Source organism: Pelodiscus sinensis, chromosome 1 (genome assembly GCF_049634645.1).
Source record: "Pelodiscus sinensis isolate JC-2024 chromosome 1, ASM4963464v1, whole genome shotgun sequence".
NCBI classification, from domain to species: Eukaryota; Metazoa; Chordata; order Testudines; family Trionychidae; genus Pelodiscus; species Pelodiscus sinensis.
This window is the reverse complement of record NC_134711.1, coordinates 28468613-28489626: the sequence shown is the minus strand read 5'-3', so window position 1 is coordinate 28489626 and position 21014 is coordinate 28468613. Positions and strand designations below refer to the sequence as shown.

At 42.4% G+C, this 21014-nt stretch overlaps 1 protein-coding gene across 1 annotated transcript in view; it reads right to left on the bottom strand.

The window, feature by feature from the left end:
* LOC102463469 (sucrase-isomaltase, intestinal-like) overlaps window positions 1-21014 on the bottom strand; it is a 91466-nt gene that overhangs the window by 52676 nt on the left and 17776 nt on the right. The window contains exons 5-7 of the mRNA XM_025183243.2: window positions 13950-14118; window positions 13161-13257; window positions 12180-12292 (exon numbers count right to left, since the gene is read on the bottom strand). Coding sequence (XP_025039028.2) covers window positions 12180-12292; window positions 13161-13257; window positions 13950-14118 — 379 coding nt within the window. The remainder of the gene's footprint in view (window positions 1-12179; window positions 12293-13160; window positions 13258-13949; window positions 14119-21014) is intronic.

Sequence of the window (21014 nt, the reverse complement as noted above, 5' to 3'; positions counted from 1 at the left end):
AATTGTTTACAAAAGTTTCCAAGCATCACGAGACAATATGTTAATTTCTGTTTTTGAATATTGGTTGCTTTTGCTGTTTAAAACTAACGCACAGCAATGATGATAGAAACTAGGACAACTAACAAAGGATGAATATAAGCAAGCAACACGGGAATGCAGGGGCAAGATTAGAAAGGCAAAGGCACAAAATGAGATCAAACTAGCTACAGGCATAAAGGGAAACAAGAAGACCTTTTATAAATACATTAAAAGCAAGAGGAAGACCAAGGACAGGGTAGGCCCACTGCTTAGTGAGGAGGGAGAAGCAGTAACAGGAAACTTGGAAATGGCGGAGATGCTCAATGACTTCTTTGTTTCGGTCTTCACCGAGAAGTCTGGAAGAGTGCCTAACGTAGTGAATACAAGCAGAGAGAGGGTAAGTTTAGAAGATAGGATACACAAAGAACAAGTTAAAAATCACTTAGGAAAGTTAGATGTCAGCAAGTCACCAGGTCCTGATGAAATGCATCCCAGGATGCTCAAGGAGCTGATAGAGGAGGGATCTGAGCCTTTAGCTATGATCTTTGAAAAATCATGGCAGACAGGGGAGATTCCAGAAGACTGGAAAAGGGCAAATATTGTACCCATCTATAAAAAGGGGAATAAGAACAACCCAGGAAACTACAGACCGGTCAGTTTAACGTCTGTCCCAGGGAAGATAATGGAGCAGGTAATTAAGGAAATCATATGCAAACACTTGGAAGGTAATAAAGTGATAGGGAATAGCCAGCATGGGTTTATGAAGAACAAGTCATGCCAAACTAATCTGATAGCTTTCTTTGATAAGATAACGAGCCTTGTGGATAAGGGAGAAGCGGTGGATGTCATATACCTAGACTTTAGTAAGGCATTTGATACGGTCTCGCATGATATTCTTATTGATAAACTAGGCAAATATAACTTAGATAGGGCCACGATAAGGTGGGTGCATAATTGGCTGGATAACCGTAGTCAGAGAGTTGTTGTTAACGGTTCTAAATCCTGCTGGAAAGGGATAGCAAGTGGAGTTCCTCAAGGGTCTGTTTTGGGACCCGTACTGTTCAATATCTTCATCAATGATGTAGATATTGGGATAGAGAGTACGCTTATTAAGTTTGCAGATGATACCAAACTGGGTGGGGTTGCAACTTCTTTGGAGGATAGGGACATAATTCAAAATGACCTTAGCAAGTTAGAGAAATGGTCAGAGGTAAACAGGATGAGGTTTAATAAAGAGAAATGCAAAGTGCTCCACTTAGGAAGGAACAATCAGTTCCATACATACAAGATGGGAAGGGACTGTCTAGGAAGGAGCATGGCGGAAAGGGATCTAGGGGTCATAGTGGACCACAAGTTGAATATGAGTCAACAGTGTGATGCTGTTGCAAAAAAAGCAAATATGATTTTAGGTTGTATCAACAGGTGTGTTGTAAGCAAAACTCATGAAGTCATTCTGTCGCTCTACTCTGCACTAGTTAGGCCTCAGCTGGAGTACTGTGTCCAGTTCTGGGCGCCACATTTCAAGAAAGATGTGGAGAAATTGGAAAGGGTACAGAGAAGAGCGACAAGAATGATTAAAGGTTTAGAGAACATGACCTATGAAGCCAGGCTTCATGAACTGGGCTTGTTTAGTTTGGAAAAAAGAAGATTAAGGGGGGACATGATAGCAGTTTTCAAATATCTAAAAGGGTGTCACAAGGAGGAAGGAGAAAATTTGTTCCTCTTGGTTTCTGAGGACAGGACAAGGAGTAATGGGCTTAAAGTGCAGCAGGGGAGGTTTAGATTGGACATTAGGAAAAAATTCCTAACTGTCAGGGTGGTCAAATATTGGAATAAATTGCCAAGGGAGGTGGTGGAATCTCCCTCTCTGGAGATATTTAAGAACAGGTTAGATAGACATCTGTCAGGGATGGTGTAGACGGAGCGTGGTCCTACCTTGAGGGCGGGGGGCTGGACTCGATGACCTCTCGAGGTCCCTTCCAGTCCTATTATTCTATGATTCTATGATTCTATGATTTTTGCGTTCCAGAAAGACGCCAAAAGTTTGGGGCATGCATAGTGTTCTTCTCTGTAGGAGAAATCCTAACATCTTTACTCTACTTTTACAGGATTTGGCTTCATTAAATTAACCTACATATACTATTGTTATCCCAGTCAAATTCCAAATAATTCTTGTTGTACGGGTAGTTAAATTCCATGAAAACAGATGTACTGGGTCTTTATGATTTCCATATAACCACAGCCTTTAACATTCTGGTATGAAAGTAGGCCTTATTCCTTCCTTATACCCCTCAGATCTTCATGAGTCTCTAATTACATGCAACAGAAGACGTGAGAAGAAGCAACTCTCAAGTGCTGGTGACAGAAAATACCAACATGGAAAACACTGAGACACTGCCTATACTCCTCAAGTAGTGGAACCTCACCACTGTTAACACATTAATTCATCTTTGCAATGCATAAAGATTAAAAATGTCTTGATCAGTGATCTTCTCAACTGAGAGAATGACATGAGAAAGCAATGCTTGGAACTGAAGAGGCCCTAACAGACATACCACAGTCTAGTCAATTAGAATCAAGGAGCCAGTATAAAGCAGCGTGTGTAAGTGACAGCCACATAAGGGGTTGTTACAGAGGGACAGTTCCTGAGGTACTCTTGCCTGCAGAAAACAGAGGCTGACAGAATGCCTGAGAGGGGGTGGAGAGAGAGCACACAGAGGACAGGCAACTGCTATGACTTTTAACAGTGTAGCATGTGGCTAGCCATGTGAAAGGGACTCCTCTAGCACTGAGCATCAGAATTCTGGATACCCAGTGCACAGGCCTGCAAGGTGGGAGGGACGATTCCTCACACTCCTCCTTCCCTTGGGCACTCATTTGAGAATGGCCAGATTCTGGCCCAAGGCAAATTGTACTGTCTCTTTGGCCCAAGTCCCTTCTAGTCTGGTGACCCTTATCTGCCATTGTTTGTTGGTTTACTTTCAGCTACTCTCAGTTACATAAATGTTCTCTTCAGCCTGTAAACTTCAGGTTTATTCTAAGAGATGGCTGTATGTTAGCACAGCATCCCTTGGGGAATTTGGAATTAGAATTGAGTGATTTAAAAAAAAAAACCCATCTTGCAAGCAAGATTCACTTCTAAAACAATTATAGTTCCCCAGGTTGGCCAGGAAGGAACATGAGGTGAACTTAATTCAAATAAACACAACATTTTAAAAGGAAGGATACAAATAGGGCAGCTGAAGAAATTTCTTTTTTTCTAATTATGCTCTGAACTCTCTCACTAATGGATCCCCCTGCAGCATCCTGATAAAGCAACTGACATATGACACCTAGTACAGATGGAGCAGAGGCAGAGATGTAATTTTGAAGCTCTGGATTTTGTGACAGATTTGATATATATTTAAGATACACTTTGGTTGAATAAACTATATTTTGCCTACAGAGGATCCTAAATTGTTTTACATAAAAACAGAATGTTTTAGAAGACTGCACACAGTGACTCTCCCAGAAACAGACAGGAAAAATGATGCATCAGCAGAGAAACAAAGGAAGGAATATATCAGAATTTCAGAAGCTGTGAAGATACAGGATTGTTAGAGGGGAAATTGGCTGATGCACAGGGAAAGTGGAAAAGTGAGTCTTATTGTTTCTATTACTGTTCATCCTAAGCACAGTCTATAATAATTAAGGGCAGGAAGGAACAATGATCCCCAGGGTTGTTAGAGTAGTATCACTGTCAGTTTTCCAAGTCTGAGAAAAACTGACATAAAGTAGCAATTTCACTATTGCTAGATGTAGCTCTGAAGGAAATTCAGGTGAATACAGAAAATAGCCTCCCTTGAAACAAAGAGGTTTGTTGGGAGTATGTATGTCTCGGGGTTAGAACTTGTGGCCTGAAATCAGAACCCTGGATTCCATTCCCATTTACATCACTGATTCATTCTGTGTCCTGTGCAAATATTTTACACATACATAGCACCTCAACCTGAAAATCAGACTACTTTATAAACCCTTTAAAACAAACTGTCCCATTTTACAGCTCAGGAAATTGATGCACAAAGAAAGCTAAGCAAGCTGTTACATAAAGATCATGTCAGAGGCACAGGTACAAATTATGCGTGGAATTCTATGTTTGGTTTCTGACTAATAATCAGGTACCCTAAAATTTTGTGGTGCTTACTGTCTTGCTGTTACATGTTAAAAATAGGAAAACAATTGCCTGTTAATAAAATTAAGTTAGGTAATTCCCTTAATTTTAGTGGCAGTTGTGTGGCTTAAGCCCTTGTGCAGTCCTTTTAAAATGTAGAGCAAGGCTACTAATTTTGGGAGCCCCAGGGGCCACAATGATACTCACAGCACATGCTGAGGGCCACAACTTAAGTGTGGTTGCATATACATGCAAATATATATGCAACTATATGCAAATAGCTTATTTCACATAAGGCCCTGGCGCTCCCGACACCTCTTCTCAGGGGGCTAGAAACAGTGATACCCTGTACCCGTCTATTCCAGCCCACCTGTCCACTTGTGTCTTTAAATGCTTACGCTGCCTGGGAGTCACCTTGCCATTGTGGAGCATGTTCCCAGTGGAGGCCATGTTCAAAGTAGCCCATCTGCAGGCCGAATGTTGAGCCCCATGTAAACCCAGACTTCACTGCAGGCTGCAAAGAAATGGGCCCATAGGCTGCATGTTGAGTAGCCCTGATGTAGAGGATAGTGTCATGTTTCTGAGCTCTTCCTTGAACTTCTCTCATTTTCAGCATCCTCAAAGGGCTACCTCCTAAAGGGCTGCTGCATTGCTATAATTACATAGATGTACCACAAAAGATTGCTCTGGAGCTCTCAAACTCTAATTAGCCATATAAAATTACACTTGATACCTTATATTTGCCTACATTTCTTTTTTAGTAAAGATCTGTAGGCGGTAACTATAAAAATCTGAGTGGGATAAATGTTCTTGATTTAGATCAGCAGTTAGTCACACAGAATGGCTAAATTACATGGAAATTTCACTAGCTTCCACAGTCCACAAATATGTCCAAAGCTGAATCCAGCTCATTAGACACCCTCCCCTTCCCCTTTGGGCAAGGAGTGAAGGGAATTCTGTACACTCTGAGCTAGTCAGTTGATAAGACTGAGTTTAAAGTCCAGGCAGTGAATTTAAAGAAGACTAAAGCTGACTTATAAAAACACAAGATATGTTGCATATCCCAGGGAATGAAGCAGATTCCAAACACTCAGAAGAATCTAAAGATTCTAATGGCCTTAGACATCAGTGGACTTCAAAAATGTCATATGATCAAACTGGAACATCATCTACTAGAGAACAAAGAATGTTTATCACCTCAATTCTTTTCAGCTGCCATCTCCTTGCTGAAGGCTCTGTAAGATCAACTGAGGGCACCATCAATGATATGTCTGTGACAAGTTGTATGTATAATCAAGTTTCATATACATTAGCTGTCAACTTAAACTGAGACACTGACCAGCAATTTATTCTGCTGAAGCAAAAGTGGGAGCTATCTAAGGGTATGTCTATGCTACTTGGCAAAGTTGAATTAAGCTATGCAACTTCAGCTATGTTAATTGTGTACCTGAAGTCGAAGTAGCTTTACTCGACTTTTGGCGCTGTCTACAGTGCAGGAAGTCGAAGGAAGAACACTCTTCCTTCAACTTCCCTTACTCCTTGTGAAAGCAGGATTACTGGCACTTATTGGAACAGCCCACTTAGTTTGAATCAGCTGTCTTAACTAGACCTGCTGACTCAAACCCTCAAAGATCAACAGAGGCAGCTTGGATCTTCTCTGTAGACGTAGCTTGAATGTGCTCTTCTAATGCTTGTCATTTAGCCCCTGGTTGCTAGACCTCAGATAATCACAACAAATGTGTCCCTCACTATCTTATTTGATTTCAGTATTGTGTTTTGTTTGCTAAATTATAATTTTCTTTTATGTTTTGCTATGGAGCTCATGTTATATTGTTATGCAACATACTTTTAGCCTAATTAGTTGTAAATTTATCAGGCAGTAATAACATGACTATAGTGTCCAATTGTATAATCATCAACTGGTTCATTTGATCAATGTGAGTACTTTAGCTTCTTGCTTTCTTTTGCTACATAGTTTGTTTGTCCTTAAAGAAATGATGTGGGTCATATAACTCTACAGTGAACTAAGAGCTAAACTTGTTCTCTAGTAGTATTTTGCAGAGAAGTACTGAGTGGTTATTTGAAAACATATGAAACTATGGTGGAACCATCCTAAACACCAGCTCTCAATAGAATTTAACAATGCAAAGGAAGAAATAATAGAGTGGAGAATGTTTACGGTTATACAAGCTGTGGCAAATGTGTGTAATACTTTCAGTAATTACTGAAACTCCACTGCTGTTGTGCCACTGGCAAGCTATTTCCTGTAAACCAACCAACCAACTAAATCCCTCGCAAAACGGTGTGCAGGAAAAGAAACAGCTAGATGGGAGAAGGATTTGCTTTTCAATCATGCACTCCCTTGCCATTCTCTTCATTGCCCTCAAAGTCCATTGAAAATAGATTAGATGCAGATATATCTGGCATTTGGGAGCGGCATCATTTTAACCTTCTGCAGACACAAGTTACAATCAAACTTGAAGAGACTCACTGCTTTCATTAGGGATCCTGTCCTTACCAAAGCTCCAGCGCTTGGCTGCATTAACCTACCAAGTGCTGCTGAATATAAATATTTTGTGAATAAAAGATAACAATGAGTTACAGCCAAAAAGCAAAAATAATATTTCATTCTAGTCTAGATAAAAAGAAAGGAAAAGCAAGCCATCCACTGAGAATGAATCACCTTTTTATAGGCTGGCATAGCTACACATTAAATAACTTTAAAATGGCCTAATCTTCTAACAAGGTCATTGTCACCGTCAAAGGCAGAACAGCTGCGGCTTGGCTGCACAAGGGGAATTCAGTACCTCAAGCGCATTAGGACCATGTTCCATAGAATCACTCTCAATGCCCCAGTTCAGGGAGATTTGGGGAAGAGGTATGGGAGGCATAGGGGCTGTGGGTTGCACTATAGCAGTCCAGTAGCAGTCATGGAGTGACTGCTGGTGCCTTGTCACCTCACAGTGCTTACATATCACAGAGACAGGCTGATGGGGAAGAATCTTGTCCCAGGGAGCTCCACAAAGAACTCCATTGCAAAGCCTGTTTAACTTAAGGGCTTATGAGAAGAGGAAAAATCAGCACCTAGCTGGCCTTTGCCCCTTGGAAAATCTCACAGAATCCTGACTCGATAGAAAAAGAATCCTAGAGGGAAGACTGGTGGTAGGTTAGAGCCCTGTGCAGATGTCAAATTTTGTATCTGCACCTGTAGCCAACAAAAATGAGCCATGGATATCCACAGATTTTCATGGTTCTAGATACAAAATTTGTATCTGTATCCACAAAAATAAGCTGTGGATATCCACCTCCATATCCACAGATGCAAATACCTGTGGATATATATTGGATATCTGCAGATTTGCCTGGCATAGTGATGGGAAGGCAGATCTGCCATTTGAGGAAATGTACTAGAGCAGTGAGCCAGCACAACACGCAGACAGAGAGCATGTTACTTCTGCATGTGCTCCTTAATTGCTGCCAGCTAGTATTTGCTCCTGAGGGCAGCACACACAGTTGCTAGCTGAGGTGGAATGGCCATATCACCTTTCTTGCAGGCCACAGCCCATAAGGCATGTGACTGCCATCTCTTACTGCCATCAAACACTGGAATAAATTGCCCAGGGAGGTTGTGGAATCTCCATCTCTGGAGATATTTAAGAGTAGGTTAGATAAATGTCTATCAGGGATGGTCTAGACCAGTGGTTCTCAAATGGTTTGGGCTCCGGAGCCCTTTACATGCGTAAAAATTTATGCAGAGCCCCAGTGGTCCACTGATTGTATGTGTTGTGTCTATCGATGTTTCCAGTTTGTCAACCTCGTGGAGCCCCTGGAGATGTCTCATGGAGCCCTGGGGCTCCACGAAGCACAGTTTGAGAAACACTGCTCTAGACAGTACTTGGTCCTGCCATGAGGGCAGGGGACTGGACTAGATGACCTCTCGAGGTCTCTTCCAGTTCTAGTATTCTATGATCTTCACACTGCCACATCATTTTGCCTCACTGTTTTTACATAGCAAGAGCTCCTGCACCCTTGTTCCCTCTCCTGCTTGAACACCAGCCCAGCAGAGGACAAGAGCATCATAAATCATCTACTAGGCAGTTTTCCTGGTTATTGAAGTCTGTGGTTATGAAAACTGCACCTCAGGACCAAGAAAAGAGCGGTGAGGAAGACAGATTGTACTAGACTGCTTAAGGGACTTGGCCATGCATCACATCTATTCTTGTGCACTCTATTCCATTCCCTCTTCTTCCCTAGAAAGAGGGAGTGACCATACAAGAGAAAATACATTTAATATGACAAGAAAGGCCAAAAAAGCTCAGAGAAAATAGATTTTCCCCTTCTCCTGCTGGCCCTTCCTCACATTACTTAAGTATAAAAGCTCCATCAGTACCTAGAGATAAATATCCTGGTAATAGTAGTATTAGATAGCAGGGAATTTCATGATGTGTACTTAAAAAGTTAGTTTCATTATTAAATTGCCACCATGCATTTTTTCAGAATCCTTGCAGAGCCTAACACGCAGTCAAAGAATACAGAACAGCGTGGATTTTTTCTGGCCTCTGACATACCCATTAAGAAAAACTGTCTATCCCTTACCTTGCTCTCTCAGAGCCAACCTCAATTTCCACAGAAACAGGGCTGGAATTTAAGCTGCCAGAAGTCATTAGCTGAGTGCAAGAATTCTCTTGTTATTTTTAGCTGCTGGTCACCTGCTAAGGTGCGAAAGGACTGGTTTCAAAACACCTGCAAAATACTTTTAAAAGACGTGGGGCTGATTCTGATCTGTCATGCAGATATAAATGTGGAGGAACACCAATGATACCAATGGGAGAGCACAAATATGTCCGTGTGCTACCTTTTGCATTGCCTTTGAAGTGCCTGCTGCTCCAAGATGGGTGAGGATGACAAAATGGTAAAAAAAAACTTCCTGCCTGCCTACTTTTGCTCCCAGCATTGCCAGCTTTAGTAGGAGATTCTTATTTGAATGTCCTCTGCATATTCCCACTCTTGAGCTATGAGCTGAATGGTGGAACTTTCTAAAAGCAGCACCTGTTAGAGCTTTAGTACTTGCCTGCCCCACCTCACCCGCCCTACAGGATTCCAGCACATTCTGAGGGTGTGGCCACAAAAAGGGGGTGCAGCAGCCATTGCCTCCTCAGTGCTTCCAACTGCTGGTTGAGAACACCTGATCCACATACCTTGAACCTTTGGATCCAGATCAGTTCTAGGGTCTGTCTTTGTGTTTTCAAATGAAGCCAACAATGACTGGTGATTTATGTTATTAAGCAAAAATAAGTGCTTTAACCATGTTAAAGGAATAGACAAATCTCTTCTTTACTGCTTCCTATGCTCACGAATTATTGGACTTGTGTAATTGAGTGAAATAAAAATCCAGAAGGGTTAGAATCTCTCCCTGCCTTTCTCATCTGAATATATAATGAGCCCCTGTAGAATCCACAACTTCTCCCATGAAGCTGAGAATTTGCAGATGGCAAAATAGTAGCTGCAATCAAAACTCTAACTTTAATGGGGATAAAATACTGTTAAAAGCTATTTGTGCTTTGAACAATGTAACAATTATTGCTCCATGCAAGGAAAGTACAGGGTAACCCTAGGAAGAGAAAGTGGAGAAGGACAAATAAAAATGAATCATAGACCTAGCAGATTTGGGCTAAGCAGGGAGGAAAATTAAATCACTGACCTATTGTGATTTTGGTTATTATGTCTTGGGAGGTGGTCATATACTGTTATAAGAACTAAGATATATTGACAGAGGCAAACTGTTCCTTCCTTTTCCTCTAGGAAACATTCTAGAGAACTACCATAGAAAACTACATACCCTGTTATAGGATTCTATAGTTTGATTGAAATGCCTCTCTCATTCCCTCCTAAATTATACAGATTCTTTGAACAAGTTCTGTTAGACACATTCCTATTCAAGTCTAGGGTTTGTACAAAGACTCTGCTTTGCACAGAGATATAAAAGTTTTTGCTAATGACTATAGTGAGAGCAGGGACTGAGCTATATATATGTGTAATGTGATAAAGTCATCCCACTTGCTCACATTGGGCCTAATCACATAAGCTCCCGTTGGATGTAAACATGATTGATGGACAAATTTATAATCAAATTTTCTGACAAAATGGATAAGGTGACTATTTTCCTATGGGACACTTGGTAAAATTGCTTGTATTCAAGACAGATTAACGGCAATCAATCAAAACTATGAAGTACAAACGTTCAAATTAACGAGGGGTGAGCCCTTATGAAAAAGAAATACTGCGTAGTTGGGTTCTTTTTATTTACCTTTTTATCTCTAAGGCTTTGAGTTCACAGGAGGAGAGATGACACACGTGCACCCCCATATACCTCTCTCGCATGGCAGGAGGGAAGTGCTCAACCAACCTGACCCTTCCTCCCCGTGTTCTCTGCCCTCTATGCCTGGCTGGGCCTCCAAGATGGAACCACCTTTCCTGGTACCTCCTGGTGTGTCTTCCTGAGGCAACATGTCAGGGGGCACACAAGGTCACCCCCAGATTTCTCCCAGGGTCCACACCAGAATATGGCGTTAAACAAGAGGGAAGGGATAGGAGCTGCTTCCAGCCACAGAGGAGGAGGGGAGGGGGAAGGAAATCCTGGCCTGTGTCTTTGCAGACCTCGTCTCTTCACCCCCATCTCCCTAGGACTGTAAGCAGCTTGGCCCTTCCTGCCACCCAGTGTCAAAAGGCAGCTAACACCGCCAGGCTGCTGCTGGCCACCAACATAACCGAGCCACCTCCTGTCACCCCCCATCATTACAGCATAGGCTGGAAGAGATTATGCCCGAAGGTTTCACTGTGCACCAGACCCAAGGAACCTGACAGCAGGGACTTTAGTAAACATGACCAGAGAGGTGGGTTAGCAGGGGAGAGTATCTAGGGGATAGAGGAGCCTTTGCATTCCCTGGGAGCAGGAGCGAGGGTAGGGAGGTGGGTGAAGAATGTACTAAGTCCCTGCTTGGGGCCGGGGGGAGGCGGTGAAGCCTGCAAGGCCAGGGTGCAAACAGGGAAATTCACCCCTCCAGCATTTAGCGGAGGGGAAGAGATGCTTTCCCATGCTAGTGCTGCACAGGTCTGAGGAACATGCTGGGCTCTGCTTCTCCTGCTCAGCACCCTGAGCCAGAGGATCTTGGGCTTTCCCAGGGTGCTGACCCAGCCAAAAGCTGCAGGGGAAGAAAGGAGCTATCTGGCCAGGCTGTTAGTGAGGATATAGAGGAGCAGCAAAGCTGAGGGTGGTAAAAGCAGGGAGAAAACAGTGAGAGGGGAAGCATGCAAAGGGCTGATAAATGGGCAGCAGAGACAACATGCAACCGGCCACTGCCTGCACTCATCAATCACCGCAGCTTGCAGCACTCAGTCAGTGCCAGACAGGAACGAGAGGGGAGTGAAGCCCTGCTAGCTGAGAGCCAGCATGAAACAAGGGCTGTACTGATAGGCCATCGGGGGAGTGGCCAGCTCTACGTGCTGCAGCTTTGGTCCCCCACCAGCCTTGCCCACCCACCCCCATGGCTGGCCAGAGGACTCTCCCATTCATTGGTGGTGGGCAGGTGGATGCTGAAGAGGGATCCAGCCAGCTGCAGGACCTATCAGTACTGATGGTAGGGGACAGGATATACAAGATAACTCAAGTCGTCCAAAGGGTTTGCGGGGCTCAAGGCAGCATGCTGTGTTTGGCTGAGCCGCACGGCCGCACAGTTCCCAGTCAGGGCAACGAGCGAGCAGGCGAGTGGGCGAGGCCGGAATCTGGGCAGCGCAGGGCCCTGAATGTGTGGGGCCCAAGGCAACCGCCTCGCTCGCCTTGCCCAAAGGCCGGGCCTGGGATAACTTGTCTGTTTTTAAGAAAAAAGTTGGGAGAAGGCCTTACAAATGGGAATGTCCCTTTAGAGACAGAACATCTCATCTCTCTAAATACAGATAACTTAGGGTTTCTTTACAGTACTATCTTGTGTGCCATAGCTAGTTCTCAACTAACCTGTGTATATTGCTGTACAACCTTTTCAGGAGTTGGGCCAAGAAACACATAGAAGTCGAGGATCCCTCCAGTGGTGCGGAAGGTTAAGGATGGATTTGGACTCAGAGTAACATCTAAAAGAAAAAGGAGAAATGTTGCACACAGTACAAATTGCCTCAGTGCCAGTCCTGTGCATTTTGAATCTTTCAGTGCACAGCTGCTAAGTAGGTTAGCCAGCCGTTTACTTTAAGCTCATACCCCACCCACACAGAACAAGTACAAATCACCTATTTGCCAGCATCACAAAATAGAAATGGGCACCTACGCAAGGTGGTGTGGATAACAATAGTAAGATACTGTGGAGCTATAAGCTATACATCCAGATTTATTTTATTCTGCTTTGTAAAAAATGCACATAGAATTTACTGTATAGTTTTGTGGTTTTTTTAATTTCACTTGTAGAGAAATGAATAAAAATGTGCATCATAAGCTCTTATATATAAAATATATATACAATTCATTTTTTTACTGAAAGTCATTGCCTGCCAGTGAAATTGATTCCATAGCTTTGGTGAAGATTCCCCTTCTCACAAATTCTAGTATTACGTTTATACAGCGAGGTGACCATGGTAACATACAAAGCTATTCTTCTCAGAGTAAACACAGTACTAATCTAAATTGACTTGTTTCATTGGTGTCATTCTCAGAGGAAATTTCTATTGTCTTCAACATTCTCTACCTTTGCATCTATTTTTAAAAGCTTAATCATATAATTTTAGATGAAAGTGCATATTATATCTTGTTTTACAGTAATTGAGATAAAGTCTCTTTGAGAAAATAATAGTTCCTGGAAATTCACTTGTGATATGCATAATATTTTAGGAATCCTGTCATATATTTGTATCTTTAAAAGTCATTAGTGGAAAGGGTTATTTGTATTCAGCAGAAACCATTTAACATCACTCTGTACTTTATTTATGTATAAATAATATACTGCATTACCTTGTGCATTGGAGTTCAGTAAGAGGATACCGTGAGTATTTGAATCTCTCTCTATGCACATATAAAAGGGATGAACTCCATAAAGATTGGAAAAAGGCTGAAACATCAAAAATGGATTATATATGACTTGGTTTACCAATTTTTCACAATCTGTGTCAACCAGAAACACATACACAGACAAGGAAATTTATGAGTTCATAAAATGGGTTGTTTGCAAACCAATGTAAAGCTCCATCAATGGAACAAGAAAGATTTTTATCCCCAACACTGTCACTTTTATCTTATCTTACTTAAACTTTTAGCCATGGACTATAGTACTCTGGCATTCAGCCAAATGCTCCTGAGTGACCAGGCTAAGAAATTCCTTGCTGGAGAGAATATATCATTGACAGACTAGCATTCAAGCTGTAACTCAGCCAAGCATTTAAGAATGTGCCTAACCTTAATCCCCTTTAAGTCATTCGTAAGTAGTTGGATGTATAGAGATAAACTAAAGCACAAGTTAAATACTTTGCTGAATCAAAGCCTTAGCACATGGAATATATTTTTCTAGGAACGCTGAATGTTTCATATGCCAACTTTCCAAATCATTGTAAAATACCCAGTGATTTTACTGTTTAGCTAATTATATTTTGTTGTATTTCCGTAACATTTTATTAAACCCATCCTTTGCTGACAATTCATAATTAACACCTCTTGTCATATCCTAATGTGTTAATCTGGTATTTAATTTTCCATTCTACATTTACAGTATGATCCTAGCACAAGATGCTGAATTAAATGACTCACTGCTGGTGGCTGGTCCCTGGAAAACATCCCATAGGTAACAAAATTCATATTGTGCTTAAAGGATGGATGTTCATGTTCACCAAATCCATAAACTGAGGTGGATGGCACAGTGGTTGCAATCTGCAGATATTGTTTGGAGAAAATTAATTCTTCAAGGGATGCGTCCCACCTGTCTCAAATACAGGAAGAGTATGAACACAATTAGTTTGCTCATGGCTTATATTCATCACTTCTTACTCAAGGAGAAATATTGGAATATTTTGAATTTATGGTGCATTTTTTCAATATTAACACATACGAATGCAATGTAAAATTAATTCAATGTGTGCTTCTATTTTAAGGATAACTGAGGTAAGAGGCAGGCACTACAGGCAGTCCCCGGGTTACGTACAAGATAGGGACTGTAGGTTTGTTCTTAAGTTGAATCTGTATGTAAGTCGGAACTGGCATCCAGATTCAGCCGCTGCTGAAACTGACCAGCGGCTGACTACAGGAAGCCCGAGGCAGAGTTGCTCTGCCCCGGGCTTCCTGGAATCAGCCACTGACCGGTTTCAACAGGCTGAATCTGGATGCCAGTTCTTACATACAGATTCAACTTAAGAACCCCAGGCGTCCCCAAGTCAGCGGCTGCTGAAACTGATCAGCGGCTGATTCCAGGAAGCCCAGGGCGGAGCAACTCTGCCTCGGGCTTCCTGGAGTCAGCGCTGGTCAGTTTCAGTAGCGAGTGTCCCGCTGCCGGCGTCCTCCGAGGCTTTGCTCCCCGTCTCCCTGGTCTGCTGGCTCCTCCCCCCCCAGCAGACCAGGGAGACACGGAGCAGCTTTTCTCTCCCCAGAGGACGCGGGCGGCGGGAATGCGGCACATCTGGGCGTCCCGCCGCTCCCGTCCTCCGGGGCGAGAAAAACCCCATTCGTAACTGCGGATCCGACACAAGTCAGATCCGCATAACTCGGGGAGTGCCTATATATAAAGTACTGTCACTGAAATAAGCAGTTGCTTTTGTTATTTCTACAACTAATGGTCTACATAGAAGACTATGATCACACGGTGGTGTCTACAACTTTTAGTTGCAACCATCTTTTATGAGTGTGTGATGTCCACTGAAATTAATAGGATTACTTGTGTGTTCAATCCCTGACTTTAAACAGGATCAGATCCTTACCCGACAGCTTTCTCTAGTCTGTGACTTCATAATATTGGCAAAATGGATAAAATTTGAGCTAAACAAAGTATTAATATTTTTATATTCATGGTTGTCTTTTTCATTACTTTTATGCATTTACTTCTATTGAGTTATCTACAGACAAAGTCACATTTTAATGAGGTGTTACTTTATAGTTGCTGTTGCTAATGTTATAATGAGCTGTATAGTTACTCTCAAAGTACCTCGTACCATTGTATGACATGAATACCATATGTATCTCCCTCTGCTTGCCCTGGCTGAACTGCATTTTTATTACAATACATTAAAATAAATTAACCAAAACCACAGAAGGTGGCAGTGGTACTACTTTCACAAATTCAGAGATTCCAGGACCAGAAGACCACTGTGATAATCTAGTCTGATTTCCTGTGTACAGAGACCACAGATCTTGCCCAAAGTAAATTCCAGCACATGTATTTTAGAAAAATATCCAGTCTTAATTTTTAAAATGGTCAGTGATGAGCAATATACCACAGAACATAAGAAATTGTTCTGGTGGTTATTATGATCACTGTTAAAATGCATCCTTGACTTTTTTTCCTGTGTGAATATAAATACAAATATAAATATTAAATCCTTCAATATAAATTCTCTGTCATCGGAGGCTTTGGTAAAATTAAACAGAATGCCAAATTAGCCAGTCAATTAATTATCTGAAAGGTTCTTTATGTTAGCAGTGGGCATGATACTGTAACAATTTACTGAAGCACACCTAGGACATGCCTACACTAGAAAATGATTTTGAAATAATGTATTTTGAAATAATAACTCCCAAAATAATTATATCAAAATAGCATGTCCACACTACAGGGAGGCCTTGAAATTAGTCCAAGGCAGGCTCCCTTAATGTGGACGCACTACCTCGCACTACCCCAAGAAGCACTGGGGAGTAATTACTTTGAATGACCTGGGGAGTGGTTATTTCAAAATAGCAGCAGTGGAGTGTCCACCCTACCATTATTTTGAAATAACTAGTTTGAAATAAGCGTTATTCCCTGTGAAAAGCAGGAGTTATTATTTTGAAATAACCAGGCCCTTATTTCAAAATAACGGGCTTGGTAGTGCGGATGCTCCACTTGTTATTTTGAAATAAGGGGAGTTATTTCTAAATAAGTCCCTAGTAGAGACCAGGGCCTAGAGAGTATTCTGTTTGAGAGCCTGAGTTCATGCTGTTTTCACCAGACTGATATTCCCTTATTCTTTGACAAACACTTCACCATTGTGGGAAACAGATTCTGGTGAAACAACTGGCCCTATAGGGCATACCAGGTAGTGCCAGGCCAAGAAAAGAGACTCTTGCCCTTAGGTAGAGCTGCAGTGGTGAATAGGAAGGCTCCTTGCACCTGCTCCAACCTTGTGCATATAGGCAAACAGTTTGGGCCTAGAGAGAGAATCTAACGTATTAAGCAATTATTGCAAATTACGATACTGTGTTTATTGGCCCTCTGCATTTTGGCAGTTCCACAGCTCTAAGAAGCTAGAACAATGAAACTGGTGACTTAGTTGTTACCCATTATATGTTCAGTGGAAATCCCCATACTCCTGGAAAAGGCTGTTTTCCTTATTACTTGGAAATGTGTATAAAAGATCTCCAAGAATTACAAGGAGCCCGTTGGAAACCAAGAATTTTCTATGAAAAGTTACTTTATAGGGAAATAGGTATCAGCTCATGTGCGGCATTCCCACCAAAACTAACAGGATCACCCAGATCAGGCAGGCACTGGGTTTCCAGTGCCAGTGTCCTGACACAAGGACTGATGAAGAAAAAAGTAAATGTAGCCAGAAGGAAAGTGTTTGGAAAGAACTCAAGTAACTGCCTTAGCCCATTGTGTACTCCATGTGATGCCTGCTCAGAGAACATGAGATTTCATATTTCCTGGGACCTACGTTAAAACACTGACATTTCCTATTTGAAAGTAAGTAGCATTACCAAGGGATTACAAGCATTTTGTTGTATCTTACAAAGGGTATTCCTGATCCAAGACATGCAGTGACATAATTGTATTACAATTGCAGTGACACTATTTTACCACAATGGAACATGGAACACAGCAGCTCCTGTATAGGGAAACCGTTTTTTTGTATTAAAGTACTATGTATTCATCAACTTCATGGTTCTATGTTGAGCTTCTGCATGGATTCAAAGGCATTATTAAGGCCTCACTCTCATCTCCCTCAAGCAGTCAACTCACAGTGTCCCTCCAATCGCACTTATACATCATTTCCCATTTTGATCCCATATTTACACTCCTCCCCACCCACTTCCCCATCTTGCTTGTAGAGCACCAGTCACAGTAGTAGACAGATGCCAAATGCAGCATTTAGTGTGGCATAACACCACCATCACAAATGTAGGTGTTGGCTCAGTGGCTTCTCCAGGGCTGAAGCACCACTGGAAAAAAATTAGCACCCCACTGGCAGCCAGCTTCTCTGACCCCCTTCCCAAAGACTACAAACCATGGGTGGCCCCACCTATGGACTCCTCCTCTCCCCTCCCAGTGCCTCCCACCTGCCACAATCAGCAGTTCTCTGGCTGTGGGGGGCAGCAGGGACAGAGAGTGCTTGGGGAAGGGGTTGGAATGGCATGGAAAGCAGCAGAGCAAGAGTGGGAAGAGACAAGGCAGGGTGAGGCTATCGGGGAAGGGATGGAGTGGGGGCAGAGCTAGGGGCTGAGTAGGGGTTGAGCACCCATGAAGAAAGGAGGCAACTGGTGCCCATGATCAGAAATAAGCCTTTTCTCTTTTCCTTAGAGTTAGGTAACTTATGAATGTAATTGCCACTGTTCCCTTCCCTTTTTCTTCTCCCCTTTAGAAGATAAAAAAGCAGAGCTTCCTGTCACTTTTCCTCTTCCCAAGTCCCGAGCCCTGCTTACATTAATGTTTTCAGCTACCGTGAACTGTTACTGTACAAAACTGCAATAATTGAAGGGTTATTTAAATTTAAAATGAACATTTAAATGAATGACCAACTTTCTCTCTCAAAACCTTTGGGTAAAAACAAAGAAAAAAATGACATTTCCCTCATGAGAGTGTTTGTTGACTCCCATCTGATTGGTTAAAGCAGGATGGAAGCTAACAAAAAAAAAGCAATATAAAATTCTATGTTGTTTATAGGAATATGTTTGGTTCTCATTAAAAAGCTACTTATTAACTACAATGGTCCATGAATATTATCCCCATCCTCCCTTCCACTCACAAGGGTGGCCTAAGAAGTTTGTGAATTTGCACATCAATTAATTGATTTGAGAGAAGATTACATAGGAGAAAAATCTAAAAAACTTCAGACACAATATTCACAATCAAAGATGCAGCATTTGCCACCAGCTACACACAGCTTTGTCTGTTGATACCAGAACATCCTCCTCTACTCAAGAGAGCTCCCTACTAAAATGAAAAATGTTAACTTTTTAGCCATTTCTATCGTATTTTGAAATCTTTGGAAGTATAAAGAGGCCAAGATATTTTGATAGCTGGGATTCTCCCTACTAACTATAGTGTTGCCATTCCTGTTAGCATCACTTCTGAAAACTGGTGCTCCCTTTCCAAACACAGTGCACCAAGCTTAAGAATAAGCCTTTCTATTTATAGCTTCTCATCTGGAAGAAGACTGACTCAGGAGCCAAAGGGACAGCATGAAGTTTGCATTTCTGGCTTGCATTTGCGCTTATAGCATGAGAATAAGCAGTAGGTCCCTTTTGTGCTACCTGCTCAAAGTGTAACTGTAATGGATCAGTGAAATGCCTTGGAAGACAAATGAAATAATCCTTGGGTTATTTATTTAAGGGAGCAGAATATAACTATCGTGTCGCATTTTAAGTATGACAAATCAGTGAAATCAGATTTCATAGAATCATAGAACCATAGAGCTGAAAGAGACCTTAGAAGGCCATCAAGTCTAGCCCCTCTGATCATGGCAGGACCAATCCCAATTAAATCAACCCAGCCAGGGCTTTGTCAAGCTGAGACTTAAACACCTCTAGAGATAGAGACTCCACTACTTCCCTAGGTAACCCATTCCAGTGCTTCACCACCCTCCTAGTGAAATAGTTTTTCCTAATATCCAACCTGGACCTCTCCCACCGCAACTTGAGACCATTGCTCCTTGTTCTGCCATCCATCATTACTGTGAACAGCCTTTCTCCAGCCTCTTTGGAACCTCTCTTCAGGAAGTTGAAGGCTGCTATCAAATCCCCCCTCACTCTTCTCTTCTGCAGACTAAACAGACCCAACTTCCTCAGCCTCTCCTCGTAGGTCATATGCTCCAGCCCCCTAATCATTTTGGTTGCCCTCTGCTGGACCCTCTCCAATGCATCCACATCCTTTTTGTAGTGGGGGGCCCAGAACTGCACACAATACTCCAGATGTGGCCTCATCAGAGCTGAGTAAAGAGGAATAATCACATCTCTGGATCTGCTGGCAATGCTCCTCTTAATGAAACCTAATATGCCATTAGCCTTCTTGGCTACAAGGACACACTGTTGACTCATGTCCAGCTTCTCATCCACTGTAATCCCCAGGTCCTTTTCCACACAACTGCTACTTAGCCAGTTGGTCCCCAGCCTGTAACAATGTTTGGGATTCTTCCGTCCCAAATGCAGAACTCTACACTTGTCCTTGTTGAAACTCATCAGATTTCTTGTGGCCCAATCCTCCAATTTGTCTAAGTCACTCTGGACTCTATCCCTGCCTTCCAGCATATCTACTTCTCCCCCTAGCTTAGTATCATCTGCAAACTTGCTGAGTGCGCAATCCATCCCCTCATCCTGGTCATTAATAAAGACTTTGAACAAAACCGGTCCCAGAACCAAACCTTGGGGCACTCTGCTAGAAAACGACCGCCATCCTGACATCGAGCCGTTGATCACTATCCGCTGGGCCCGGCCTTCTAGCCATATTTCTATCCATCTTACAGTCCATTTATCCAATCCACATTCCCTTAACTCGCTGGCAATAATATTGTGGGAGACCGTATCAAAAGCCTTGCTAAAGTCAAGGTATATCACATCCACTGACTTCCCCATGTCCACAGAGCCAGTTACCTCATCATAGAAGCTAATCAGATCGGTCAGGCACTACTTGCCCTTCATGAATCCATGCTGACTAGTCTTGATCACCTTCCCCTCTTCCAAGTGCTTCAAAATGGATTCCTTGAGGATCCTCTCCATGATTTTTCTGGGGACTGAAGTAAGACTGACCGGCCTATAGTTCCCTGGATCATCCTTCCCTTTATTAAAGATGGGCACTACATTTGCCTTTTTCCAATCATCTGGGATCTCTCTTGATCTCCACAACTCTTCAAAGATAATGGCCAAAGGCTCCTCAATGACATTTGCCAACTCCCTCAGTACCCTCGGATGTATTAAGTCCGGACCCATGGATTTATGTATGTTTAGCTTTTCTAAATAGTTCCTAACCTGTTCTTTCCCCACTAAGGGCTGTCCACCTTCGTCCCATATTGCATCACTTAGTGCATTAGTCTGGGAGATCACCTTGTCCGTGAAGACAGAGGCAAAGAAATCATTAAGTACTTCAGCTTTCCCCACATCATCTGTCACTAGGTTACCACCCTCATCCAGTAGGAGCCCCCACACTCTCTCTGATCACCTTCTTCTTGCTAACATGCCTGTAGAAACCTTTCTTGTTATCCTTCACATCCCTTGTAAGTCGCAATTCCAATTGCGCTTTCGCCTTCCTGATAACTCCCCTGCATTTTCGAGCTATACATTTATATCCCTCCGTAGTCATCTGTCCAAGTTTCTACTTTTCGTAAGCTTCCTTTTTGTACTTAAGTTCACCAAGGATTTCCCTGGTAAGCCAGTCCGGTCTCCTATCATATTTGCTTCTCTTGCTACGCATTGGAATGG